This window comes from Gymnogyps californianus, chromosome Z (assembly GCF_018139145.2).
Source record: "Gymnogyps californianus isolate 813 chromosome Z, ASM1813914v2, whole genome shotgun sequence".
Classification (NCBI taxonomy): Eukaryota; Metazoa; Chordata; class Aves; order Accipitriformes; family Cathartidae; genus Gymnogyps; species Gymnogyps californianus.
In genome coordinates, this window is record NC_059500.1 from 53,673,788 (window position 1) to 53,701,530 (window position 27,743).

General features: G+C 41.5%; 1 protein-coding gene across 1 annotated transcript in view; it reads left to right on the top strand.

The window, feature by feature from the left end:
- Positions 1-14,378: 14,378 nt before the first annotated feature.
- Positions 14,379-27,743, top strand: part of KIAA2026 (KIAA2026 ortholog) — a 53,950-nt gene continuing 40,585 nt past the window's right edge. The window contains exons 1-3 of the mRNA XM_050913212.1: positions 14,379-14,956; positions 17,418-17,618; positions 24,994-26,417. Coding sequence (XP_050769169.1) covers positions 14,379-14,956; positions 17,418-17,618; positions 24,994-26,417 — 2,203 coding nt within the window. The remainder of the gene's footprint in view (positions 14,957-17,417; positions 17,619-24,993; positions 26,418-27,743) is intronic.

A 27,743-nucleotide genomic window follows, 5' to 3' on the forward strand; every position in this document is an offset into this window, starting at 1 on the left:
GTGACAAAAAGTAATTTTGGTGCAGTGTTATGGAGAAAAAGTAGCTGGCACTCGGTAAGTGAATTATAAAATGTAGAAATGGGAAAGAATATAAAATTTTAAACTTTTAGAACAGAATAAAGATGGCAAGTTCCATCACACTGCTTTTCAGGAGGAGCTTGGTTTAGCAGTCTAATCAGAAGTAACTACCTCATGACTTCAAAGGCAATCTGGAATCAAGAAAAAACATTTGTTCAATTGCTTTATTCTTTCTCTAGTTCCAAAAAGACATCTGTCCTGGTTTCAGCTGGGACAGAGTTAATTTTCTTCTTAGTAGCTGGTACAGTGCTGTGTTTTGGATTTAGTGTGAGAATGATGTTGATAACACTCTCATGTTTTAGTTGTTGCTAAGTAGTGCTTATCTTCAGCCAAGGACTTTTCAGTTTCCCATGCTCTGCCAGCAAGCAGGTGTGCAAGAAGCTGGGAGGGAGCATAGACCGGGGCAGCTGACCTGAACTAGCCAAAGGGGTATTCCATACCATGGAACATCATGCCCAGTATATAAACAGGGGGGAGTTGGCCGGGCGGCACGGATCGTGGCTCGGGAACTAACTGGGCATCGGTCAGCGGGTGGTGAGCAATTGCATTGTGCATCACTGGTGGGTTTTTTTGTTTGTTTGTTTGGTTGGTTGGTTTTTTTCCCTTCCTCCCCCTCTTTTTTTGTTATATTCCTTTTCATTACTATTATCATTATTATTATTATTATATTTCATTATTACTATTGTTAGTATTATATTTTACTTTAGTTATTAAACTGTTCTTATCTCAGCCCACGAGTTTTACTTTTTTTTTTTCCCCTCTTTCCTCCTCCTCACCCCACTGGGAGGGGGAAGGGGGAAGCGGCTGCGTGGTACTTAGTTGCTGGCTGGGGTTAAACCACGACAACATCACAACAGAATTTTGAATCATAACATGTCATATTAATAAAAATTAAATATTTATTCATGCTCTTTGTAAGAGAACAGATTTTTGATGTATTGCAACACATGGTAAAATTTTACTTCTGCTTTACTCTAAGTTGCTGAGAATGACTTATTTTAGGGAGAACTGTAGTTTTTCAGCACTATTTGCTGCAGAACTTTGGGTGCAAAACAGCTTACAGCTTTGAGAACTCAAAAAAGGAGGAATGTCTCTAAAGTGTAAAATTCAAGGATGCGTTCTCTGTTTTCTGTCAGCTTGTATATCTAATTGGCAATGAGGACAGCATTAGCAATAAAAAGTAGTACTGTATCCCTAAACGGGAGGAAGATCTAAGTAATGGTGGTGGGACTTGTGAGAGAATGCAAAAGATCAGCAGAATAACTCATCTAGAACGTTTCAAAGATTATTTTTTTCACAGGCCAGAGACCCTGTTCCCCAAGAATTTTTGTGCAGCTGATAAAAAGGAAACTTCAGGTGGCAGATCCTCAAAAGAAAAGAACTTTGACAATGTTTTCTGGAGTTTGGTGTTGGTTTTATTTACCATTAGTTTATGTAAGCAAAAGGAGCATGTGGTCATTTGGGCACACAGTTTAACCGTTTCTGCTGGCAGTGCTAATTCAGTCACCTCACAGAAGAGCTCCAAGGACCCTTAATGTTGGCTGTCTTGTATGTCACTGTGGAGGTCATCAGTAGCAGAAAATTGTATTTTGGACCTCTGGGTTTAATGTATGAATGCAAAGCAGAATGAAGACAATAGTAAGCTAATCAGTCACTATTTATGACACTGCCAGGAGAAGAAAATGATACACTGAGTGGATATGTGTTATATAAAGAACAAATTTTTTTCTGACATGTGGAGCATAACCTAAAGTTGAAGGTGGAAGATACTTTTTGATCCGCCTTTACTGCGCCAGAAGCAAACAGATAACATTATTTCAAGGTTCAGAAAGTCCAGGGCTTCACGGAAAGAAAAAGGCAATTTTACTCTTCTTCCTAAACACTGTTTCTGTACTGCTGCTGCAGACATCATCCTTCTTTCTTCATCCCTGTCATGGTTTAACCCCAGCCAGCAGCTAAGCACCATGCAGCCACTCACCCGTCCCCTCTCCCAGTGGGATGGGGAGGAGAATCGGAAAAGAAGGTAAAACTCATCGTTGAGATAAGAGCAGTTTAATAACTAAAATAATTTAAAATAATAATAAGAATAATACAAATAACAATAATAATAATTCTAAAGAAAAGGAATATAACAAAAAGAGAGAAATTAGACCCAAGAAAAGACAAGTGATGCACAATGCAATTGCTCACCACCCACTGACCGATGCCTGAGCAGCGATCCGCCCCTCCCAGCCAACTCCCCCCAGTTTATATATTGGGCATGACATTCTATGGTATGGAACACCCCTTTGGCTAGTTCGGGTCAGCTGTCCTGGCTATGCTCCCTCCCAGCTTCTTGCACACCTGCTTGCTGGCAGAGCATGGGAAACTGAAAAATCCTTAATTTAGGATAAGTGCTACTTAGCAACAACTAAAACATCAGCGTGTTACCAACATTATTCTCACACTAAATCCAAAACACAGCACTGTACCAGCTACTAAGAAGAAAATTAACTCTATCCCAGCTGAAACCAGGACAATATCCACCCCTTATTCTATACCATTTACATCATGCCTGGATCCCGCACTTTCCAGTACGTTCCCAATTTATCACCACCACTTTTCCTGTCTTTTAATACATACACACAGATATCATTCCAGCAGTCTATGGGCCATCTCTATCAAATGTCTGTTGAGCTCATTCAGTCCATGACTTTGAGCTCCATCTGTCATAACAGTCTGTCTGGGCAGGAGGGATGGTGCAAAGTCCACTCAGTTGGCAGAACAGAATCGGGCTTTGGTGTGGTGCAGTGGTCGGGTGACATTGGGCACAGCAGGAGGATGGTGGGTAGTGTTGGATTGTTGCATGCTGAAGTCAGTCCTGGTTCCATCCCTACTGCGCTTTGCTCAGTTTTATCAAAGTTCATTCTTCATTAATCTAAGTGATTCTTACTGTACTACCATTGATATAGCATATAACAATTATAATAATGATGACATACGGTAGCAGGGTTATATAGCCATTAACATCATACAATTTAATTCATTGGCTATTCTCATCTAAAATCAAATCACCTTGAGGTACACATCATACTTCCCCATCCTTCCACATCACCCACCAAGTGCACCCAGGCCCTTGAGCAAAAGCAATCCCACGAATGGGTTTGCCTTTGCCTGAGGGAGGAGTAACCCAGACTGTTTTCCCTAGCACATTTTTTATGTGCACTACAGGGACTTTATCCCCTTCTACAGTACGTAAAAGTTCTGATTGGGCAGGGCCACCTGGATTGACAGATCCTCTAGTATTGACTAACCAAGTGGCTTTTGCTAAAAATGTATCTCAATGTTTGAAGGTCCCACCACCCATTGCTCTCAATGTAGTCTTTAACAGTCCATTGTATCATTTGATTTTCACGGAGGCTGGTGCATAACAGGGCATGTGATACACCCACTCAATGCCATGCTCTTTGGCCCAGGTGTCTATGAGATTGTTTCGGAAATGAGTCCTGCTGTCCGACTCAATTCTTTCTGGCGTGCCATGTTGCCACAAGACTTTCTTTTCAAGGCCCACGGTAGTGTTCCGGGCGGTGGCATGGGGCATGGGATATGTTTCCAGCCATCTGGTGGTTGCTTCCACCATTGTAAGCACATGGCGCTGGCCTTGGCGGGTTTGTGGGAGTGTGATATAGTCAACCTGCCAGGCCTCCGCATATTTGTATTTTAGCCATTGTCCTCCATACCACAGAGGCTTACACCGCTTGGCTTGCTTGATTACAGTGCATGTTTCACGTTCATGGACAACCTGTGCAGTAGTGTCCATGGTCAGGTCCACCCCTTGATCAGGAGCCCATCTATATGTTGCATCTTTTCCCTGATGGCCTGAGATGTCATGGGCCCACCAAACCATAGTCTACCTGAGCCACTTCAATCTTAGCAGCCCTGTGTACCTGTTGGTTGTTTTGATGTTCTTCAGTGGCCTGACTCTTGGGTACATGAGCATGTATGTGACATACTTTCATAACCAGGTTCTCTAGCCGGGCAGCAATATCTTGCCACAATGGGGCAACCCAGATGGGTTTGCCTCTGGGTTGTCAGTTACTCTGCTTCCATTGTTGCAATCACCCCCATAGAGCATTTGCCACCATCCATGAGTCAGTATAAAGTATTGGCTATTTTCCTCATTCAGCAATATCTAAAGCCAGCTGAATGGCTTTCACCTCTGCAAATTGACTCGATTCACCTTCTCCTTCTGCAGTTTCTGCAACCTGTCGTATAGGACTCCATACAGCCGCCTTCCATCTTTGATGCTTTCCTACAATGTGACAGGACCCATCAGTAAACAGGGCATATTGCCTCTCATTTTCTGGCAGTTTATTATACAGTAGGGCCTCTTCAGCATGCACCACCTCCTCCTCTGGCGATATTCCAAAATCTTTGCCTTCTGGCCAGTCCGTGGTCACTTCTAGAAATCCTGGGCTACTGGGATTTCCTATTTGAGTCCGTTGTGTGACCAGTGCAACCCACTTACTCCACGTAGCATCAGTTCTATGATGTGTAGAAGGGACCTTCCCTTTCAACATAAGGCTCAGCACCGGCAGTCGGGGTGCTAATAGGAGCTGTGTTTCAGTACCAACCGCTTCCAAGGCAGCTTGAACTCCTTCATATGCTGCTAAGATCCCCTTTTCAGTTGGAGTATAGCAGGCCTCAGATCCTTGATATCCCCAACTCCAAAACCCTTGGGGTTAGCCTCCAGTCTCCCCAGGTGCTTTCTGACAGAGATTCCAGGTCGGGCCATTCTCCCCAGCTGTGGTATAGAGCCCATTTTTAACATCTGATCCTGCCTGGACTGGCCCAAGGGCTACTGCATGAACTATCTCCTGTTTAATCTGTTCAAAGGCTTGTTGTTGCTCAGGGCCCCATTTAAAATAGTTCCTCTTCCGGGTCACTTGATAGAGAGGGTTTACAATCAGACTATAATTTGGAATATGCATTCTCCAAAAACCCACAACGCCTAAGAAAGCTTGCATTTCCTGTTTACTAGTTGGTGGAAACATAGCTGCTATTTTGTTGATCACATCCATTGGGATCTGACGATGTCTATCTTGCCATTTTATTCCTAAAAACTGAATCTCCAGTGCAGGTCCCTTCACCTTACTTTGTTTTATAGCAAAACCGGCTTTCAGAAGAATTTGGATTATTTTCTTCCCTTTTTCAAAAATTTCTGCTGCTGTGTTGCCCCATACAACGATGTCATCAACGTATTGCAGGTGTTCCGGAGCTTCACCCTGTTCCAGTGCAGTCTGGATTAGTCCACAGCAAATGGTGGGGCTGCTTTTCCACCCCTGGGGCAGTCGATTCCAGGTGTACTGGATGCCCCTTCAAGTGAAAGCAAACTGTGGCCAGCACTCTGCTGCCAAAGGGATTGAGAAAAATGCATTAGCGATATAAGTTGTGGCGTACCACTTGGCTGCCTTTGACTCCAGTTCATGTTGAAGTTCTAGCATGTCTGGCACAGCAGCACTCAGCGGTGGTGTGACTTCATTCAGGCCACGATAGTCCACTGTTAGTCTCCACTCTCCATTAGACTTTTGCACTGGCCATATGGGGCTGTTAAAGGGTGAGCAAGTCCTCCTGATCAGTCCTTCATTCTCCAGTCAGCAAATCAGCATATGGATGGGAATCAGGGAGTCTCGGTTGGTGAGATATTGCTGCCAGTGCACTGTTGTGATAGCGGTTGGCACCTGTTGTTCTTCAACCCTCAGCAACCCCACAACCGAAGGGTCCTCTGAGAGACAGGGCAAGGTGGACAGCTGTTCAGTTTCCTCCGTCTCCAAGGCAGCCATACCAAAAGCCCACCGATACCCCTTTGGGTCCTTGAAATACCCTCTCCTGAGATAGTCTATGCCAAGGATGCATGGGGCCTCTGGGCCAGTCACAATGGGGTGTTTCTGCCACTCATTCCCGGTTAGGCTTATTTCAGCCTCCAGTACAGTTAGCTGTTGGGATCCCCCTGTCACACCAGAAATATGAATGGGTTCTATCCCTTTATAGCTTGATGGCATTAGGGTACACTGTGCACCGGTGTCTACTAGAGCCTTATACTCCTGTGGGTCTGATGTGCCAGGCCATCGGATCCACACAGTCCAGTAAACCCAGTTGTACCTCTCCTCCACCTGGCTGGAGGCAGGGCCCCTCTAGTCCTGGTCATAGGATTCTCCACTCACTTTTTGTAAAAATTGATTAGAATTAGAAAGCTATCCAGTACCTGAGGGAATTAGCCATGTGGGAGATGGTTTATTATGACCTGGATGATGCGCAGTTACCCACAGATCCAGATGTCCCATTGACAAAGAGATACCTTTCCCTCACTCTCAACAGAAGTCGCCTCCAGAGGCTGAGGGCTTGTGTCTTTTTTCCAATTGCCTTGTCAATGCCCCCTTCCCTAGAAAGGGATCCCAGCTGCTTGACTTCCCTACCCTCTCATTCCAAGCTACTTGGAATCCCAGCATCAGAGCAGCCAGGTGATAATGTGCTTGCCTGGGCGACAGCTGAAGTCTTTTCACATATCTCGCAGCTCACTCAGGGATAGGGATTGGGTGATTATCTCTGGTTCTCCTTCTTCCTCCTGTTCTCATGATGACCCTGGTTCACCTTCATCTCTTACTAAGTGAACAGATTTTTTTGTATATTTCTTCTTCTGTATAGGGGCGACTGATACTGGCACTGGCTGATTCTCTGGTTCAGCTGCATCACCTGTTGCCGGGGTTTGAGTAGCCACAGTGCCTGTCACCGGGGCCTGAGTAGCTACAGTGCTTGTCGCCAGGGTTTGAGTAGCCACAGTTGCAGGGGCTGGAGTAGCTGCAGTGCTTGTTGCCGGGGTTGGAGTAGCCACAGTGCTTGTTGTGGGGATTAGAGTAGCTGCAGTGCCTGTTGCCAGGATTTGGGTAGCTGCAGTGCTTGTCACTGGGGTGTGAGTAGCCACAGTGCTTGTTGTAGGGGTTAGAGTAGCCGCAGTGCTTATTGCAAGGGCTGGAGTAGCCACGGCGCCTGTCGCTGGGGTCTGAGTAGCTACAGCGCTTGTTGCTGGGGTTTGAGTAGCCACAGTCGCTGGAGTTTGAGTAGCTGCAGTGCTTGTTGCCAGGTTCTGAGTAACCGCAGTATCTGTTGTGGGGGTTGATCCCTGGGTGGTATTTTTAAATAGTTGCTTAACCCTAAACGAGACCTGAACCACATTCAGGAACAGGCTGGTTCCTAGCAATAGGACCCTGCTGAGTTCAACATCCCAAGGATATTCCAAATTTGCAAACTCCTCAAACGCTATTGTAAGTAACCTGGCAGAGAAGGGGAAGATGTGGGAAGATGTTTCCCCCATAGGTTGGCTCCCCGAGGAGAAAAGGTAAAAAGTGTAATTATTAATAGTCTCCAGGAGATGGTACCCGACGTACGGCGATGTCTCCTCCATTGATTGGCTCGCCGAGAAAACGTAAAAGGTGTAATTATTAACAGTTTCCCATAGATGGCTCCCGAAGTACAGAGGTGACGGCGATGCTGAGTACAAATACCAGATTAGTTTCACGACCTGCGCTTCTATCACACCATAAGGCAGTGTTACAAACAACAACAACAACATGATAACTCTAGCCCAGTTCTCATAGGTGATAAACAGCACAACAGGGAGCATATACTGCAAGTAAGGTGTAACACAACACAACTTTAAGAAAAAACACATCAACTTTGAGAGCAAAAGAATCCGCATTGTGACCAGTGACTATTAAACCAACACAATGAATACTTATAACAAATTTGTTTTAACACACTCTGATCAGATCTGTCCGTATCTCAACCCTTTGTGCCCCACATTGGGCGCCAAAAAGGACTGTCGTGGTTTAACTCCAGCCGGCAACTAAGCACCACACAGCCACTCGCCCCTCCGCTCCCCCAGTGGGACGGGGAGGAGGATCGGGAAAAAAAAGTAGAACTCGTGGGTTGAGATAAGAACGGTCTAATAACTAAAGTAAAATAAAATATAATACTAACAATAATAATAATAATAGCAACAATAATAATAATTGTAATGAAAAGGGATATAACAAAAAGAGAGAAATTAGACCCAAGAAAAAAACAGTGACGCACAATGCAATTGCTCACCACCCGCTGACCGATGCCTGAGCAGCGATCCGCCCCTCCCAGCCAACTCCCCCCATTTATATACTGGGCATGACATTCTATGGTATGGAATACCCCTTTGGCTAGTTCGGGTCAGCTGTCCTGGCTATGCTCCCTCCCAGCTTCTTGCACACCTGCTTGCTGGCAGAGCATGGGAAACTGAAAAATCCTTAATTCAGGATAAGTGTTACTTAGCAACAACTAAAACATCAGCGTGTTACCAACATTATTCTCACACTAAATCCAAAACACAGCACTGTAGCAGCTACTAGGAAGGAAATTAACTCTATCCCAGCCGAAACCAGGACAATCCCACATCCTGGAACAGGCAGCTTCTGACCTGTTAGGACACAACCTTCCAGTGTCCTAATACGCATATTATAATTCTGCCAGTCTAAATGATTCTTTGAGGGTGGTGGAACAGTGATATTTTCCTTCACAAAATTGCTATAGTCCTCTTGAAAAAGTTAGGATAGACAACTACCTGAGCTAGAGGGCCTTTGGATTTAAGAGGTTTAGAGTAGTTTTTGTAAAATATTTTACACATTTTCTGAGAATTATGTATAAATCTCTGAGAATGCACATATAATCTGTCGTTAAATATAGACAATGCTGCAAGTAACTCAGGGAGTTAAAACTTCTAGTTTTTGTCCAGTAGTTCATCTTACTCTATACAATATTTGTAGTCACAAGATGTTCCATGGTCTAATAACACTGATTTCAGTTTGAAAGCAAATGTAAAGGCAAAGTATCAGGTTAGGGCACTACAAAAACTTCATAATAATATGCAAATCAAGTTTCAGGAAGAGACTAAATATTTACATTGTCAACGGGTGTCTGTAGAAATTGTGGATGCTTTCATGGTCAGCCTAAAATACTTTCTTAACTTTAGATCCCTGAATTTGACCTCCATGACCTCCTAAGTTTCCCTCACCCAACAATCGTATCAGAGGCATGTCTGATAGTTTTCTCTATTCCTTTACAAGATCATCCTGTCCTTTGTGAACTGTACATGGAAGATCATTCTTTCCCAAGCATATCTCACATTTCTCCCTCATGGTATACCTTTATCCACTTGATATTTGCACTTTTCCCTAACCACCTCAGACACTGTGGATAACACTATAATTAAAAATTTCTTGCCATCTTTGTGATAACATGAAGGCAGAGGGGCTCATTTAGTGTAACATTCTGTCTTAGAGAAGATCATGCATATCCACATTTGCAATTATTTTTTATGGTTAAAAAAGATGTAAATCTGTATCATGACATTTTACAAAAATTGTATATCAAATTCAGATGTATGGAGACAAATTAGAATAAGCCTCATTGAAGTGTTAAATTTATCAGCTGTATTTATTCTGAACAATATTTTTTCTGATATGTGGGTCATAGCTCCTATTATTAATACTGAATGTGGTAAAACACAACTCCATTTTATCATTGTTACATATTTTCTAAAGTTTGTTTGCTTTTGCTCCAGCAGTTAGATCCTGGTTACATTGAGATAGAGTACTACCTCTAACTTAAAGCAGGAATGGGGTATGTTTTTTATTCAACAGTGCACTCGTGTGGCAAGACTTAGAAAGTACATAGATAGTATATTACGAGATTGGTTAACTGCAATGTATTTTTTTCATTACAGAAGAAAAAATAACACACATAACTTGTTGTAGATAGATACAATGATCTGTTTTCCAGTATAATTCATTTCAGGTACTTTTATTTTATTTTATTCTTTTATCCTACTTTGATTACATACTTACAAAAAATATCCTCTTTCAAATATTTTGGTGATACAAGCCACAGCTCCCAATAAAGGATATTATCTTGTTTTGTCATACATGGCCCCATTCTTCACTGTAAATTTAATTTCAGAGTGTAATCTTGATATCTGTATTTCTTTCATCACCATAGACTAAAACTTCTGTTTTCTAAGGCAGACCTGAATATAGCTGAGATGTTATCACTCCAAAATCTACGGACATCACATTTTGTGGCTTCTCAGGTACTAGTCTATGAATTGTATGCAGAATTCTGACTACAAGTTCTCACAGCCTCAAGGCAAGGCCAGATGTATAGCAAGAAGTAACAACTTTCATTAAGTTACCTGGTATTGTTGAAGAAAGTATAAATGAGTTTCCAGGCCAACAAGCCCTTCTTCTTCCTCTTCAAAAAAAAAGTGGAGTTGAAAGCTAAACATACATTGAAAACAACTGCTCTTATTTACTTAGATATGCAGCGTATGATATAACCATCCATGTTATCTCAGTCCTGACTCGCAGGAGAGACCTACAAAACACTTTCAAAGGATGAGCACTGAACCAAAACTCTAACTTTTTGGAATACAGAAACAGTGGAAAACAGATACTGGCTTTGTAGTTCATTATAATCTCTCTCCCCACCACAAAGCTGCATATTCCAGAGACTACAAATTCTTTTTCTTTCATTAAGAAGACACCCACCTCAAAGAAATAATAATAAACCTGTACACGGAGAGCTTTTAGGCAGCTGGAGAGATGGTAATTGGTTAGCTGACACAAATCAAATCAACTTTACTGTTGCCATTTCTAGTCTTTGTGAAGCTGTACTTCAGCAAGAAAGAAGCCCTTTGGAGCACACCTCCCACCTTTTGGGCAATCACAAGGAGGTGTAGATTGGTATAATGTAAGCGTCAGGGAGCAGAAGGTTAGCCAGGAGCAGAGAGACGCAGCAAGGCATGCAGGGCAGAGCACTCACTAATGAGAGCTGCAGTACCACAGTACTCAAGCAGGGAGAACAGGACTTATAATTCCCTCTCTCCTCCAATGGTACGTGTTTGGTCCAGCTGAAATAGTTGGACTGTCTATAGCCTTGCTAAGCTTTCTTTTGCTCTGCCATTTCCCATGGCTAACAGATTTCTTGCAAAGTGTCTGGCTGCCGGCAGGTCCCACAGTGGGGAAGCTGCAAGCAACACACATCTCAATGGGGCTGGAATACAGGAGAAGGACATTCGCAGCCCTGAAGAAAGAAAAGCCTTATTTTGAAGGCTACTGGAGAGCTGATTCTCATTAACCTAGGGCAGGCCTGATCTCAAGACTTGTGAAGACTCGTGGCTTTACATGTTGTTAGGCCAAGGATTGAAGGGAGGAGGGAAGCCACTGCTTGAGTGTCCTGTGGGAAGAGGCCTAAGAGTCCTGCTTGGACAAATTTTCCCATCTGATTGACCCAGCATTACCAGAAAGCGAGTGCTGCTAGCCAAACATCCAAAAGCCACAAAGCTGCTAAAAGAGCTGCCAGTCTAATCTACTTCTATTTAATTTGTACTAGAAATTCCCACTGTAACTTGGCTGGCTGCTTTCCATCATCTTCAACCATGCTTTTTCTACAGTTGATTTAATCTCCACATATGTTGCAGGAAGCCCTCCACCACTTCTATCCCCCTGATGACAACCCTCCACCTTCAGCTTGGAGTGGGAATTGGACAAGCTGAACACTCTTCCTGAGATAAGGTATCAAAGAAAACACAAGACAGCGTTCCCTCTGTTTTGCACCAGGACATGCTGGTCCATTATCGTCCCAGTAAGAAAGGCACTCAGACTCTGCAAAGTATCATTTCAAATGTAATTTATCAGAGTTAACACCATAAAGAAATAGAGAACTGTTATCTTACAGCATTTCAGATGCTGTGAACCATGAGTAGTGCAGCATCAAATGGGCCTCTGATCAGGGCACACTGTGAAGACCCTGTCTGTGGAAGGGCTATCCCTTTGTGGTCATACAAGCTGTTGAGGATTTTCTTATAAGAAAACGACTCTACTTATAATTTCTGCTGTCAAATAGAAAGGATATTCACATGATAACTTCTTGCCGCACTTTTAGACAGTGTAATCACCAGTACAATGTGGGAGCTGCCCGCTGGCTCCTCTAACAGTGGGCTGGATGAGTTTATCCTGTGGCCATGGGATATGCATGGCACAACACAGGCCTGAAGGTCATGCTGTACGTGGCTGCACTTGGGTTAACTGTTGCATGGATCACTGAAGTCTCAATGCACGATCATCTTCCAGGCAGGATCACCTCCCTCCAACTTGGAGGCACGCTGCAGCCTCTGCTCCAGTACCACAGCCTGCACACCAAGGTGTCTGACCTATTTTCTTTGCAGTCTGCAATCCAAGAGGAGGTTTTGGAGAATAAAACCAGGTAGCTATAATATCAGTAAGTGATCAGGAGAGATGGCAGGACCTCGGGGATCAACCTTCATGCATAGGCTGTACCAGGGCTTTGTAGACTGGGTTGGAAAACGGAGCTAGAGAGGGCTTGTGCTAACCTTGTGCGTCCCAAACTTCAGTCCTGTAGGCACAGCCTGCAGGGGAAGCATAGCACCGTGAGCGGGGTACCACACCTGTGGCCTCCACTCAGGCCCCTTCTGCAGAAACAGCTTGACAGAAGCATTTATGAAAGCTGGCTGTGACAAACGTGGATGAAGGGGACAGAAGTTTCCTGGTGTCCTTAGAATAAGAAAGTGCAATAATGACAGGGGAGTGGTTCTACATTTCTTTATGTTTCAAAGTCTGATTTACTCCCATCAAGATGGTGTCATGAGCAAGGTCTCTGGAGTGAACTCTGCAGAAAGTTACCTTGCAGAACGGACAAGAATGCCCCTATAGAAGTAGAGGCTTGATCAAAGAAAACTTGATTCCCCTCCCCCCCCCCCCCTTTACATTCATTCTCTCTCTCTTAGCAAGGTACCCGAAGCTTTTCAGACAGTTATGTATGTTGGAAGGGATAAGCTCAAAACTGTGCACAGAAATAATTGTCTCCCAGGTGCCTAATACTACTACTGCGGAGTCCTCTGGAGCCCGGGCAATGTTCCTCAGTGTGTCGTTGTAGGGTGAGCAGGACTGCAGGGTGCTGAAGGGCAAATCTGGAAGGACTGGAAGTGCACCCCCCAGATGGTGCATCGTTCAACGTAGCAGCTTCCACTCACAAAACACTAACTCCTCAGGTAAGTCCTTCAACAGGTAGAACTGAATGCTTTTGCAAACTTCCTCACTTTAACCGCCCAATGTCTTTAATGGAACACCTGTAACATTCGGGGAATCCGTTATCTGCGTGTCCTTACCGGAAACCTCTTATCCACAGCACAAGAGCAAAGGTCCGTTTGTGCTCTGGTGAGGCTGGTGGATGTTATTATGCACCAGGATCGACAACCGTGCCCACTGAAAACAGCGTGAAAGACCACGGGCCTTCACACACCCGGACGACAGCACGGCCTCACCGAGCTCGCTTACGGGACGCGGGTTCCCCCGGCACGGCGCCGACCGCCCCGCCCTTCCCGCCCGCCACGCTCACCCCTGCGCGTGCGCACCAACGGCCACCGCCCCGGGCAGCGCACGCGCCCTCAGCCTCCCGCGCCCTTCTCCGAGCCGGGCGCCCTCTGATGACGCCACCTCGCTTGGCGTCCAAAACAACCAGCGCGCCGCCGCCGCCGCCACTCGGGCGCATGCGCGCTAGGTGAGGCGGCGCGTCCGTTTCTCTCGCCTGTCTGCCGGGCCGCCGCGCCCCTCCCTCCCTCCCGCACGCGCCGACCGTTAACTGACGCCGCTGCCCGCCGCGGCCGCCTCCAGCCGCCGCTACTGGGCCGGCCCCGCCGCGCTGTGAGGCGAGGAGGGGAAGCGCTCGCCGCGCAGACACGGGCTGGCCGGGGGCGGCCGGCGCGGGGACGGCACCCGCCGCCCGCCCGCGCTCCCCTCCTCCGTTCAGGAGGGAGCCGCGGGCGAGCGGAGGAGGGAGGCCCCGGCCCGGCGGGGGGCCGCGGGCGGGGAAGGGGGCGAGGCCGGCGGGGGCCGCGATGCGGGAGGAGGGATGCGCCGGTGACCGCCGCCGAGGGCGGCCCCTGAAGGCGAGGGGCGCGGTCCCCGGGCGGGGCCGTACGCCGGCCCGGGCGCGCCAGCCGGAGGCCGGGGGAGGCTGGCGCCGGGGAGAGGCGGGCCAAGCCGGCGGCCGGCCGCTGCCTCCTCCCCGGCAGCCGCGGCCCGGCCCCCCGCAGCTGGGGGCAGGGCTGAGGCCGTCGCGGGGGAGCGTGGCGAAGGACTGAATCGTGTCTCTGTGCATAGGTGAGCCCGATGTCGATTCGCCGGCTGGGCGAGGGGGAACGCGGCGGTCGCTAGCTGATGCTGAAGAGCCAGCCCGGGGCCGGCAGCCCCCCCGGAGCTGGCGAGGCCCTGTGCGTGCGTGGGGTGGGAGACATGGACTCGGCAGAGCCCGCGGGCGGAGACCTTTCGGCGGATCGGCCCGCGGCTAGCCGCCTTCGGTGCGGGGAGGAGGAGCCGGACAAGGAGGGAGATGATGCGGGAGGGAAGAGCGGCGGATGCTCCTGGGAGCAGAGCCTGAATCCCGAGCTGCAGCAGGGGTACCGCATCTTGCGCGAGTTTCTCTTGGAGAAGTACCGACCTCTGACAGCACCGTTTTTGAACCCCCTCGCGGATCAGGCATCCAGGGAAGAAGGAGCTGGCTCCCCCTCGGGTCGTAACAGCAGTCACTCCTTTCAGCAGTCGCCAGCTGGAATGTGGCTGTTGAAGATGGAAGAGAAATTTTCCAGTGGGCAGTACGCAGGGATAGCAGATTTCGTGGGTGACTTCCGGCTAATGCTGGAGACGTGTTACCGGTTGCATGGTGTAGATCACTGGCTCTCCAAACAGGCCCAGAAGCTGGAGATGATGCTGGAACAGAAGCTGGCGCTGCTGTCCCGGTAGGTGTAGAAAACTCTTATAGGGGCCCTGCCAGATGCTGTTTACATAAAGTAGAGCAGGAGGGTGTGTTTCTTTATGTAAAAAATACCATTCAAATGGTTTTTAAAAAATCCACAATAAAACACACGAACTCTCAATACTTCCACAAAGAGGAATGTTTCCTGCTGGGAACTATTCAAATCTTAATTCAAAATGCTTTGGAGATTCCAACCCAAAAACACCAAAATGCAAAATAGGGCACGGCATTTCCTGGCTAAGATTTTCCTTCTGAAAGAAGTCTTTTACGAACAAGGAGGCACACTTGTTTAGACAAGGTGTCAAATGTTCTTTTCTTTATGCTGTCAAAAGCAAATGAAACTACCCAAACTCTGTGTGAACATCTGGCTCTTTAAAATTGTGATTTTTACAGCCTGTGAAATTTTTACTGTCTTTAAAATAAGTAGGAATAAACTCTTGAGCGAAATACCTGCTTTGAAATGGCGTATTTTTTGATAATCATAAAATGAAAGATAATACTTGGCATATTATAGTCTTAAATGGCAAAATGGAAATTGTGATACGTTTATATGTAAGTCCCTGGCAGGAACTTGTTTATTAGGCAAAGTAGCTGAAACGTAGAAAGCTGTCAAGCTATATAGTAGAAAGTCCAGTTTAAATCACGACTGAAATACATGCTTTCTCATGAGTTTGACATAGGCTTAGTTTAGTCATATTCAGAAAACTGTGATGCCTCCTTGCAATGAAAGGTCCACCAGTCTTGAGTGACATTGTATTTTGCATGTAAAAGCCAAGAGGATTTTTTGGCAAAGGGTGAAGGTGAAGAAGGAACAGTATTAGGAAATGCGTGAAGCTGTGCTTGTCCGTCAACCTTACACTTGCTAATGACACAGAGCATTAGCCGCCAGCTGGTAAAAAGAACCTTGCTTGTGTAGTAGGAACCTTGAGGAGCATGGTGCAGAACTCAACTGAATAAGCCAGAGTGAATGTATTCTTTGTTAGTGTAGTGACACTATATTTGAAACTGTTTTTGCGTAACAGCACTTTTGGGACAGTTTGGGAGTAGAAGGGAAGGAGCTGAATGTAATGGAGCGTGAGTGTTGCTGGTTTGCTTCAGTAAAACTTAATTTAAAAAAAAAAAAAAAATCAGAATTCCTGGCTTGAAAGAGTTACTGCTGGCAAATAAACAGCTAACCAAACGCAGCTTGGAAGATTTGTGCCAAGTTCATTTCTGTATGTTGTGTGACTGTAACATCTCAACTGTATTGAATTGAAGGGCTTTTTGTTGAAGGCTCTTTGTTGAATTATATGACTACTCATTGGATTAGGTAGGACCTGAGAATGCTCAATGCCTTTTTATTAGAAACTCCATAAGAAAGTGAAGTCAATTTATGTACTGTGTCATCAAATAGCAATATATGTATTTACTAAAAAAATTCAATTGCTGTTGTCATTCTTTCACAAATGCACAGTCTTTGTTCAAATAAATATTAAGAAATGTTAAACTGGCTAAAAATAATCCTACCTCAAGATATAGTGAATTTGTCTTATATTAACTCTTCAGAGATTTGTAAAGATTTTTTTCAATATGTCTGTGTACGCTAGCTTGGTAAATGTTTCTGAGAACTATATATAGAAAGGATTATGGAATCTAGAAGTCGCAAAGTTCTTTTATAATTGTTGATCAGACAGATTTGTTTTAAGTGTTTAACAGAACTAATTTTATTAAAATGAAATTCAAGAACTACTACTTGGAAGAGTCATTCTTGCTTCATTACAGAGCAGTGTTTAGCTCAATGATCCCTGTCAAGTGACTCAAGGGAAGCGATCAACATTGGTTGTATGATTCTCAGATATTACAAACCGCAGAAAGTTACCTTAGAATGGAGGTTGGATTCCCCCCCCCAAATGTTTTCAGAGGTTGTGTGATAGAGTGTTACTTCTCATACCGGTTTTGCTGGAGTACTTTGAAACAGTGTAAGATGAAATGTAACTTTACAACCAAATATGTATTGTTTTGCTTTTCATCTTTTTTAATTTTTAACAAAACTAAACTGCTGTTTAACACACACACAGCCAACCCAGACCAACAAGTGCACATTTATTTTTTTCAGGATTTTTAGGTGTCTTCTAAAAATGGTAGTTTCTTATCTCAGGTCTTGTGGAAGTATTTTCTTTCCAAATATTTATGGATTAATATAGGAAATTCAATCTCCAAATAATATTTGGTTACTTGAGATAAATATCCACCATTTTTAACAGATGTGAAAACATAGCTCATGTTAGCATGTTGGTTTTAAGTTTAAAATTTCGTAAAGAAACTTTCAAAGTGGAAAGAATGGCAGGTGAAAAGTAACTGCTTTTTTCTGAGTAAATATGCTTGATCTATGGTTGGTAGTGTAGGCATGGAAGTGCCGTTAGTAAGGGAAATTGTAATTGTGAACTGGCTTGCTTTTCTTCTAGGCATTTAAGAGAGAAAACATCAATAGCTGTAACATCTAGAGGATGCTGTGGGCTGGAAGATGAGAAAGGAACACCATGCATTTCAACAAGACGTCGTTCCACGCCTCGCAATTTAGTAGGCTTGTCAACAGGCATGTTCGAGTCTGTGATGGTTCAAGTTCTAAGACAAGAAGAACAGCTGAGAGCAAAAGAGGAAAAGAGGTAATAGGAAAAACTGTTTTGTTTTGGTTTCAAATAATTATGTCTTCCTAGTTCTCTACAGGGGCTAGCTCCTTAAGGCTTTTTTAGGTAAATAAATGTTGTGGTGCTCTTTGTCTTGAGCTCATGAATGAACCTAGGACTTCAATACAGTGCATCCACAAAGCAAGAAATCAGGTTTTGACTTACCAGCTTCTTGAAAAATTGTTAAAGTCATATAAGCTTTAAAATAAATTAAGGGTGCTGTTATTTTACGATTGTGACAACTTCTAATAGTAACTGAAAGCATCCACAGCAATTTCCTTTTAGCTCAGTCACGGTTAATCAGACCTCTCCTTGGACTGTTTTCCAGGCAACAATTAGATTAAAAACTACCAGAATGCTTAACTGCAGTCTAATTCTGTGATCTTGTCACTGCTTCCCTCACTGATAGCCAGAAGCAAATTATCTCTGCCAGTGCCACTCCTGTTATCTCACTGATGTGGCATTTCAGCTTGTCAGTTAGGTAATAAATTTAGAATGTGTGTGTAATTAACTCTGTGGGATTTTGTGGTTTTCATAAATTTAAGGTGTGTATGATTCCAGGCAGTGTTTAATGCTGATTGTGGTATGTTTCACTTTGAGGAATATGAAGCTTATAAGCTTGTATATTTTAACAGTAACTTGAGAGAGTGTCTGAACATGGAGCATGATGATAAGACAGTATTAGCTTTAGGAAGCAAAATATGTCCAGTTTTTTTCAAAGTTTACCATTTTGGAGATTTTTCCCATATATAACCAGTTCACTCTCATTTTGCAGGTAATCTTCATTTTCCACAGATTTGACGCCATACGGTTTTGGCTGACTTGAGTGTTAGCCAGTACTTTTTTCCTGCAAATGAGTGAATCTTTCTTCTTCTAATCCACCTTATACTTTGCAAAAAAGCAAAGATCACCAGGGTTGTTGTTTCTCTGGTAAAATTCTCTTGATTTGTGTTCAACTTTTGTGTTCTAGATCCCTGAACTTGATAACACTGTTATGAAAAAGGATATTTTGATTGAATTTTAATTCATCCATAGAATCAGTAGAACATATTACCTGATGAAATAAAAATTTTGCTTTCATACACCTGTTTTTAAGCATGTTCCTGCAAAACTGTAGTAATTAACAGTTAAATCCATGTATCTGCATATACTCAAAAGTCCCAGATCCTGTGCAAAGGATACTCCACGGTGGTTGATTCTACAGAGTGTTCTACAATAACAGAAAAAGATCACAACTAGCTTGTCTCTTTATGCACTAAAGTTGGGAACTATGTCACTTACTAGGAAGCAATAAAAATATGTCAGTAGATAGCTGGTTGAATATTTCTTTGACTCTATTGACCTCCTCAAATAATCATGCTTCAGATATCTTCTTAACTTTTCTTATTTCCTAATGGTTCCACCATGTTTTCAGAGTAACTTAGACCTCTCTATACCAATTGTTTTCCAGCTCACCAAAATGCAAATGTTCCAAAAGTACATTGTAGAGGTATTTTATGAAAAAGGCTTGGAAATTGGAAGGCCTATAAAATTAGTAATACATTACCAGTGAAGGTCATGTGATACAGCATATATGAATTTTCAAAGTGTTTTATATATAAATGCACATACTTGCAACACTAAGATGGGACACTTTTTATTCAAAAATGTATTACAACTTCCTAAACTTTGGATTATTGCTAAAATATAGATTATGTTGAATATACTGTTATCTGTTACGAAGAGAAAATTGTTACTCAGCTTCTTTTTTTTAGAAATCTGATACGCTGAGGTTGGCATGAAATAGATACTTTCAAAATTATATGCAAGATTGCAGACTTGGGTAGTTTAATTGAAGTGCACAGTGCCATCCTTTTGGTAACCCCATTGCAGTATTCCTTAGAGCTACAGTCTTAGTCCATTGGCAGATGTGCATTTTCATTACTGAATTTGGCTTTCAGTCTTCATTTTTTTGTAATAAATATTAAGTTTGCTGAACTGAAAGTGCATTTATACCTATTTAAAGATTATACTAAATCTGCAAGGAACATTCAAGTAAAAATATGGGATTCTGAACAATTATCCACATCTTTTTCAGGCCATGAAATGTTAATACAGAATTCCTGTTTATTTTAATGTATCCCAGTAGAATACGTGGTATAAACTATATTCCCAGAACTAAAGCGCTACTTTAGTGGATACAGATTATTTTATTGATTATTATTATTGATTGTTTCACTTAGTCTTTCATCACAGTTGTAAAAGAATGTGTCCAAATCTGTTGCTATAATATAGACTATCCTGTGTCAGAGTATAATTATGAATGACTGTGATGGTCAACTCAAATGAGTGGGTAAACTATTTAGGATTTTAATTTCTACCGTACTGAACTTTGCCTTCCTCCTGGTCTTGCTCTGCTGCTGTTTTTCCCCATAAAATTGTTTGTAGTGTGGTAGTATAACTTGCTTGTGTGCTGGCAAATCAGTTGTGTTTGGATAGGCAGCACCTGCTGTTCACTCAACTTGCAGATGAGTTATCAGGAACATAACAAAGTGCTCACTTTCTGGCCATCCAGCTGACCACTCAGGATACATGTACTTTCTAGCTAGTAATTACCATAGTTTAGGCTGTTTAGCCGCCTCACTAGGAGTTACATACTTTCAGCCCCAGATAAGTAAGGTTGCAAATGCAAGTGCCTTTCTACAAAACTTAGCCTCATACCTAAAGAAATTGCCTGTTGAAGTCCAAATTAATATCTAATCCTTTGCTTTAGATATTTAGATACTCTTGTAAGGCACAAGCATCTTACAATGAGCAGAAAGACCTGCAGGAAATGAAATCTTTAAAATAGTTTTTAGTTGGGGTTGGGGGGGGGGAGTTGTTTTTTTTTTCCAAAATCCTTGCAATTGATTTTACAAGCTTTTTTCCAACTGCATATTTTGGAAGAAACCACCTGAAGTGTGGTTTTTATCTTTTCTGTAGTTAACTTCATGGAAATCCTACTCCAAATCCTTTTGTTATTTTTGTTATATAAGTATCCTTTGTAGAGAGTTCTCTTTTTCTTTCTTGTAGTTTATCCATTTCTTGCACAATCTATTTCATTTTTTCTTTATTTAATGTTTTATAGCCTTCCCCAAGTGATACATTCATCGTGGTAGACTCAACATGTAAAAACTGAGAAGATGTCTTTGCAAAGCTGATTTCACTGTTTTGCAGCTAACAGTTTCTGTACAGCAGCAAAAGCACTTTCCCCCCCAAGTATATAGATAACAACATCTGAGTTATTTTTCTTGTCAGTCTTGTTTATAAGCTTTCCTTTTGTTCAATTGTTCTAATTATCAGAATATTGAGTATTTTTGGATTATTAGTTACATTTCCATGAGGTTCTGCTCAGCTGCTTGGTTACATGCTAATTAAGTAACATATCAGTATACATGCTAACTTACATATTAGTTAACAATAAATAAGTGTGGAATTATTATAGAATTGAAAATGCTTGCCAATTTAGAGGCATTTGGATACTGAAACGTAGAGGTAGATTCCTACTGAAACTTTTAAAACCACCAGTGAATGACAGGTAATTAACTGGTTGATTTCAATGGGAATTCAGTGTCTGTACGATTTTGGTTTGTTGAAAATTATGCTAGGCAGCTCTATGTCTTTACCATCTCTGAAAACGTGATCCTGGGATAAGTTTCAGACATGTTCATTAAAACATTTAAAGAATTCAGTTCCGGTTGCAAGTTAGTCATTTAGCAAATTGTGGAATGAGGTATGCTTATACAGTCAATTTTGCCTTTTGTGAGGATGGAATGAACTGGGTCGTATGGAAGAATATGGAGTATGTCATAATGTGATGTAAGACATTACAGATAAAGAATTAAGGTCACATGGGCATCTCCAAATTTAATTTCTTCTGACTATTAAATCTTGATTTAATTTAATATTTATTATTTAATAATATTGCTATTTTGGACAGAGCTTTCTAGTTTATTTTTTACAAGAAAGTTTGTAGAAGCAAGTTTTTCTAGAATTAAAACAGTTCTTTGTACCTTGTCATCAGAGTTCCAGTGCCTTACCTTTTACTTGTGAAAAATTACTCAACACTTAAGTGGGTTAGAAGTGGTAATTGGGGCAGGGGGGGAAAGTACAATGTAGGCTTTGCCTCCTCTCCCTCCAAGTGAAATCTCTTGTTGCAAGTGAGAAGGAATTAGCTGGTGAGATGTGTCTGCTGTCTTAAGGGAGAAAATTATAAGAAAAGGGGGGAGTTATGTCTGGACTCTGTTTTAGGTGGTATCTCTACTTGCGGAGCTTGTCTGCTGAGTTTTAAGGTCGGGTGCCATGGTTTTATCCACTCAAGAGCTGCAAAACAACTGCTGTAGAGGTGTTCTAGGAGTATGTTTGTCCTTTGTTAGTCTGGAGGTGTCAGCTTGACCGTAGAATAGTTTTGTGTTATTATTGTAAACACTATACATGTCTGCAAACATATTCATGATAAATGTAAATAAAAGTATGAAACAACAGGTTTTTTTACAGTTGCTGTCAGCATAAAAGCCAAATATGTTTGTCCAGAGAATTTCTCAGTGTAAGCATATTTGTCCTGCTAAATATCAAATGTTTTTCTCTCCTCCTCCACCCATGCTCCCTCACCCCACCTCCTCTCCCCTCTTCATCCCCCTCCTCCCTCTCAAAAAAACACCCCAGGAAAAAGCTATGCCCTCCAAAAGATGGGCAGCTAGTAGGAAGACCTCAATAATGAAGATATGAAAGTGTGCTATTACTTACATTTTCTTTTGAACATCTACTGAGAATGGAATGACTACAGATATTGTGATAAAATGATAGCTTTAAAAAAAAAAGGCAAACTTTTTGCAAGTGAAACAACGTATGTCTTTCTTTTAAAAAGATCTTTAGAATAGTATAATGATTGTCACTTTATGAAGTACAAGACAGGTGAATCTAGGGTATTGTATTTATTTTGAGAATTCCACCTTAATTTAAATTATTAATTGATGATGTTGAAACTGCTTGCAAAGGTATTTTTAGATCATCTACAGTTTGTGTTTTCATTAAATGGTACTGAAATGTGATTGTTTCTACAAATGTTCTGTCTCACTATCTATTCATATTTAAGCTTATTTCCATACTATTTCTATAGAGTTCACACCTTTTGGACGCAGCAGGTTATTTGGAAGTATGTTTTACTGTTAGGAGGGAGGAGGGAGTGGGATTCAGGAGTGCTTTGAAATTTATTTTTGAGAGCATTTTTTACTTACTATCGTTTCTTCCTCTGCCCCCCTTGTAAGTTATTCTTTTATTTATTATTTTTATTTATTTTTATTTATTGTATTAATGCAATATTAACGGATGGAAATAGAACAAAAGTCAGAATTAAAAAAATGCTCGCTTCACCTATGCAAGTAGTATTGTTGAAGTTACTGGTTTATTCACCTAGAATGGTAAATGGGATTTTGTCATTAGACCACATTCGTTATGTGTTTAAATTAGTGCTGCAAAGTGGGATTTTGTCTTTAAATCCCATCCGTTATACGGTTAAATTAATCCTGCATTGGGAGAGTGAAGTTGAGAATTTACTGACGTGTTTGCTTTTACATTTTAATTTTATGTTTTGCATGAATCTGTCTTTCTGCATTTGATAGGTACATAAATAACAAGGATGCATGTATGTGGTATTAAAAATTTTTGTTCAAATTATGGTAACAGGTCACTTGAAATTTAATTTAATTATATAAGATAAAGCATTCAGTGGAATCTTACTATATTATATGTCATTTTGCATACAAAGAGGATGCAAATTTTGCGTTTGTGGTCATGGCATATTTCTTCTGCATTAATACTAAAATGTGGGCTAAGCTAGGTTTGTCACACTTTTTACATTATTGAGGTATCTAGTCAATACTTAGTGTTTCAAATACACATTCTTCATGCTAGAAGCCACTATTAGCTTCATGTTGTCAAAAGAAAAATTTTGATACACCATTACTCTTTGGCTGAATTTGGAAAACATTGATGCTTTGAATGGATACATGGCATTTATTTGCTACTTGTATACCAAGAAATATAATTGGAGGTTAGCAATCTGGAAATAAGGACATGTAAATTCCAGTAACAGGTCACATTAGTGATACACGCAGGTGATTGTTTCTAGTAGTGGTCAGTGATAGAAGCTTCAGAGAAAAAGATATGAGAAGCTTTGGATGAACTCTAGAAAAAATTTCCTGTAAGTACAGCTGTATCCTAATCCTATCTTATGGAATCTGGTCATGCCTTGAGGCAAAAATGTTAGTTTACCATTGCAACATTAACAAAAAATCCCTCCTGTTACGGGTAGCCCTTGATATTCTTGTGATTCATGCAGATGTCCTATTTTTCACTTTGGAACTAAATTAACATATCCTGTCTTCTAGTAAGTTAGATGGTAAGCTACGCATGATTGATTGTCTGAAGTGGAAGCATTTCTTCCTCTTAAACTTGTTGCCTTTAAATTTCATTATGAATTTACAAATAAAAGTAAATAGACATTCCCAGTCTATCATATTAGTTTTGTATATTGCTGTCATGTTTCCTTTTGCTAGTGTTTTGTGTAGAGTCCCAGATTTTTCAGAAGTTTTTACAGGCCTCTGATTACTGATAACCTCTTTCTCTGAATACCCACTGTTTCTGCTCTATCCTTTTTTTAGATAGGGGGACCAGAACTGAATACAGTTTTTCAGGTGAGGGCAAACCATTTATTAATGTAATGACATTTTATTTCTGGTGTTATTTTCCATCACATTCTTCATGCATCCTGATACTTGTTTCCTTTTTGACCACCATTGCAAACCAACTAGTAACACGCCTATGGGTGGGAGGGAAAATGGCTTTTGTATGTGAATGAAGCACTTAACAATCAGGCATGTGTACTTGTGTACTGAGGAAGAGAGTTACAAGGTAGGTGACGCAAGCCACAGGGCAACCATTTGAAAGCAAGACTTATCTGGAATTTGTTTTCAGAGATTTTTATATGGATAGTTTGTTGGAAATACCTAATCCTGCCAAAAAGGGATTGGGGAAGGGAATACATTTTTTAAAAAAATCTAAAGCACCCAAACTCTTGATAGCTGCCAGGTTTTTTGCCTTATCTTTCCCCTTTTTTAAACTAGTGGTGATAGAAATAAAAGACTATAACTTCCCATTTTGGTGCTGTGATGTGTTGTGTAATCCAAGTAAGACAAACTGAATTAAAACTTTATGTACTGTGTTCTTTATTACTTCAAGATAAATATGTTTGTCACGATGTAATTCTGATTTTTTTTCTCCACAGTTTCTTTTTGTTCACCCGATATCTGAATTTTCATGAACTTTCTTTTAATAGGCTGAGAGAGCAAGAAAGAAAAGAAGCAGAAGAAGCTAGTCAGAAAGAAATAGAAGAATGGGAAAAGTCACTTTTAGCTCAAGCAGCCCCTACAAGGATGGAGACAATGTGGGAGATTCCAGCTATTGGTCATTTTCTTTGTTTAGCACAACAGATTTTAAATTTACCTGAAATAGTATTCTATGAATTGGAACGTTGTCTTCTGATGCCTCAGTGTAATGCTTTTTTATCTAAAATAATGACTTCTTTGTTAAGTCCTCCTCATCGGAGATCTACATTACATCGCAGGCCTACACTTTCTTACAGCACTTGGGAAGCAGCACTCAGACAGAAAGTACAACACTGGTATACTGTTGTAGGGCAGACTGACAATCCTAATAGCTCTGCAGAAAAACTTGGATTGTGTCCCCAGTTTTTCAGAGTCCTTGGAGAAGTTAATCCCTTGGAGGAAAAACCATTTCATGAGCTACCATTCTACCAAAAAGTGTGGCTGCTAAAAGGTCTCTGTGATTTCGTGTATGAAACACAAAAGGATGTTCAGGATGCAGTGCTAGGTCAGCCTATCCATGAATGCAGAGAAGTAATTCTTGGTTATGACTACTTGGAGAATGCATATGTTCATTTTCCACAGTTCTGTGGTGCAGATGTTCGGATTTACAAACAAAAACCTTTTCGGGCTCCTGAATTCCCATCTCCTCCCATCAAAGTTAAAAAAGTGTCACGTATTAAATTGGAGAAAGTGAAACATGAATATGTAAGCAAAAGCAATGGGGAGGTCAGCTCTAGTGGTAGAGAAGAGCTGCTACATCATTCCAAGACAGAGAAAAGTATGGACTCCATTGTTATCTGTCCAGAAAAAAACCCACATTTAAGTAGCTTTAGAGTCACTACGGAGGAGATTAACAGTGAAATCAAGACCTCAAGAGTCTGCGACATGAAAAAAACTGATTGCTATAAAGAGAACTTGAGGAATTTGATTAGTTCAGGAGAGATTGTTGGTATAGGTGGTCACCCTAGTTCAGGAGAAACAAGGGCTGTGGAGAATGGACAAGGTTGTGCTGAAATGGCCGCAGTAAAAACTGAGATCAATCCATTCAAGGAGAACACACTGAAAGCTTGCCAAATGCATGTCAATGGCACTCGTAATGACAACCAAGACATAAATTACCATGAATCTGCTAAAGAAACAATGCTAGAGAACTCTCTGCAAAATAATAAGAAAGTAAATAAGTTGCGGGCAAAAAAGAAGAAAAAGAAAAAAAAGAAGTTGAAGGATATTCTAAATGAAAATCTACAGAGAAAACTTGATGACTTGCAAAGAAAGCGTGAGATTCATCTTCATCCATTCAAATCTTATAAATCTGAGATCCAGAACAAGTTGTTTATAATTAAAAAGAAAGCAAAACACAAGAAGCACAAGTCTGGTAAGTTGACCTTTTTACCTGTAGTAAAATCAGGAGGATACTGATTTTTTTTTAATTGTTTTCTTAGCTGATTAGTCTGCATTTTATTTTGTGAAACAGGACAGCCTTATTGCATTAGACTTTTCTGATGTTAATTTTAGTGTTAAAGTTTCCCATTCAATAACACAAGCATATAGAACAGGCTCATCAGCTGGTTAAACCATGATTAATTTGCAGAATGTATCTTTAGAGAACATAATTCATTGGGAGAGTTTGTTTGTTACAAAAAATATTTAGGAGAATGAATCTGACTGGTTAGCATCAGAGAGTGTAGCTTGTAATAGCAATCATGGAAATATTTCTTCTCTTTCTGATAATACTACGTTATCCAAATTACAAAGAAATGCCGAGTAATTACATGAGATGATGAACCTAAAATAACCCCTACTGGAACTGTGCAGTCTTAGGTCACCAAACAGTACTGCTTTGACTGCAGGCCTGATCACATTTCTGCTTAGTCCAACAACCAAGATACAGAATTTATGCAGATGGCATTTTTATTACAGATGTGGGCAGCATCTAGTTCAGTGTTTCAGGTAGGTGATACACGATCCAGATTTCAGTTAACTCACTGGAAAATTTTAAAACAATTTTAAAACAATAGAGTTACAAAGTCCTTAAGTCAGTTCAAATTGTCAGGTAGTTGTAGTATTTTTGATGTCGTATGAAGCACCATAAAGCTTGATCTGCTGTGCTGTTGAGTCATGGGCTAAGCTATCTGTGCTAGATTTTAGCAGACTGTTTCAAACATTACGTTTTTTGAAGCGACAGGCTTGTTTTCAGAACAGTGTAGATTGACTGGTAAATATCCAGGTAAATACTGGACTTCAGCTGAAAAGCAGAGAGCCAAAACCAAAAATCTGTGTAACAAAATGTTTTCTAAAGGGTAAGAGAATTCAGAGATCTGGTGCCAATGCATTTTAGCTAGAAGTTGAGTGGAAATTTAAAGCTAAGAAAACAACTAATGTTTAGATCCCAAATATTTGTGCAGAATACCCAAAGAACTGTCTTACCATATAAATCACAAACTCCTCCCTCCAAAAAATTTCAATGCCCACATCTAAACGTTTTTAAGAGTCACAGCTGAAGTTCATATATGTAGTATTCAGCCAAAGTAATGTATTTTACATCCACTTTTGTGACTGTTAGTTCACCAAATGTACCACTGTTTTCATTCTTCTTAAAACCAAAAAACCAAGAAAATGAATAATAACCCAGATTGCAAACAAGGGCTCTTTAATTTAGAGAACTATTGGGAAAAAAACTGGGGACCAAGTGTCCTTTACT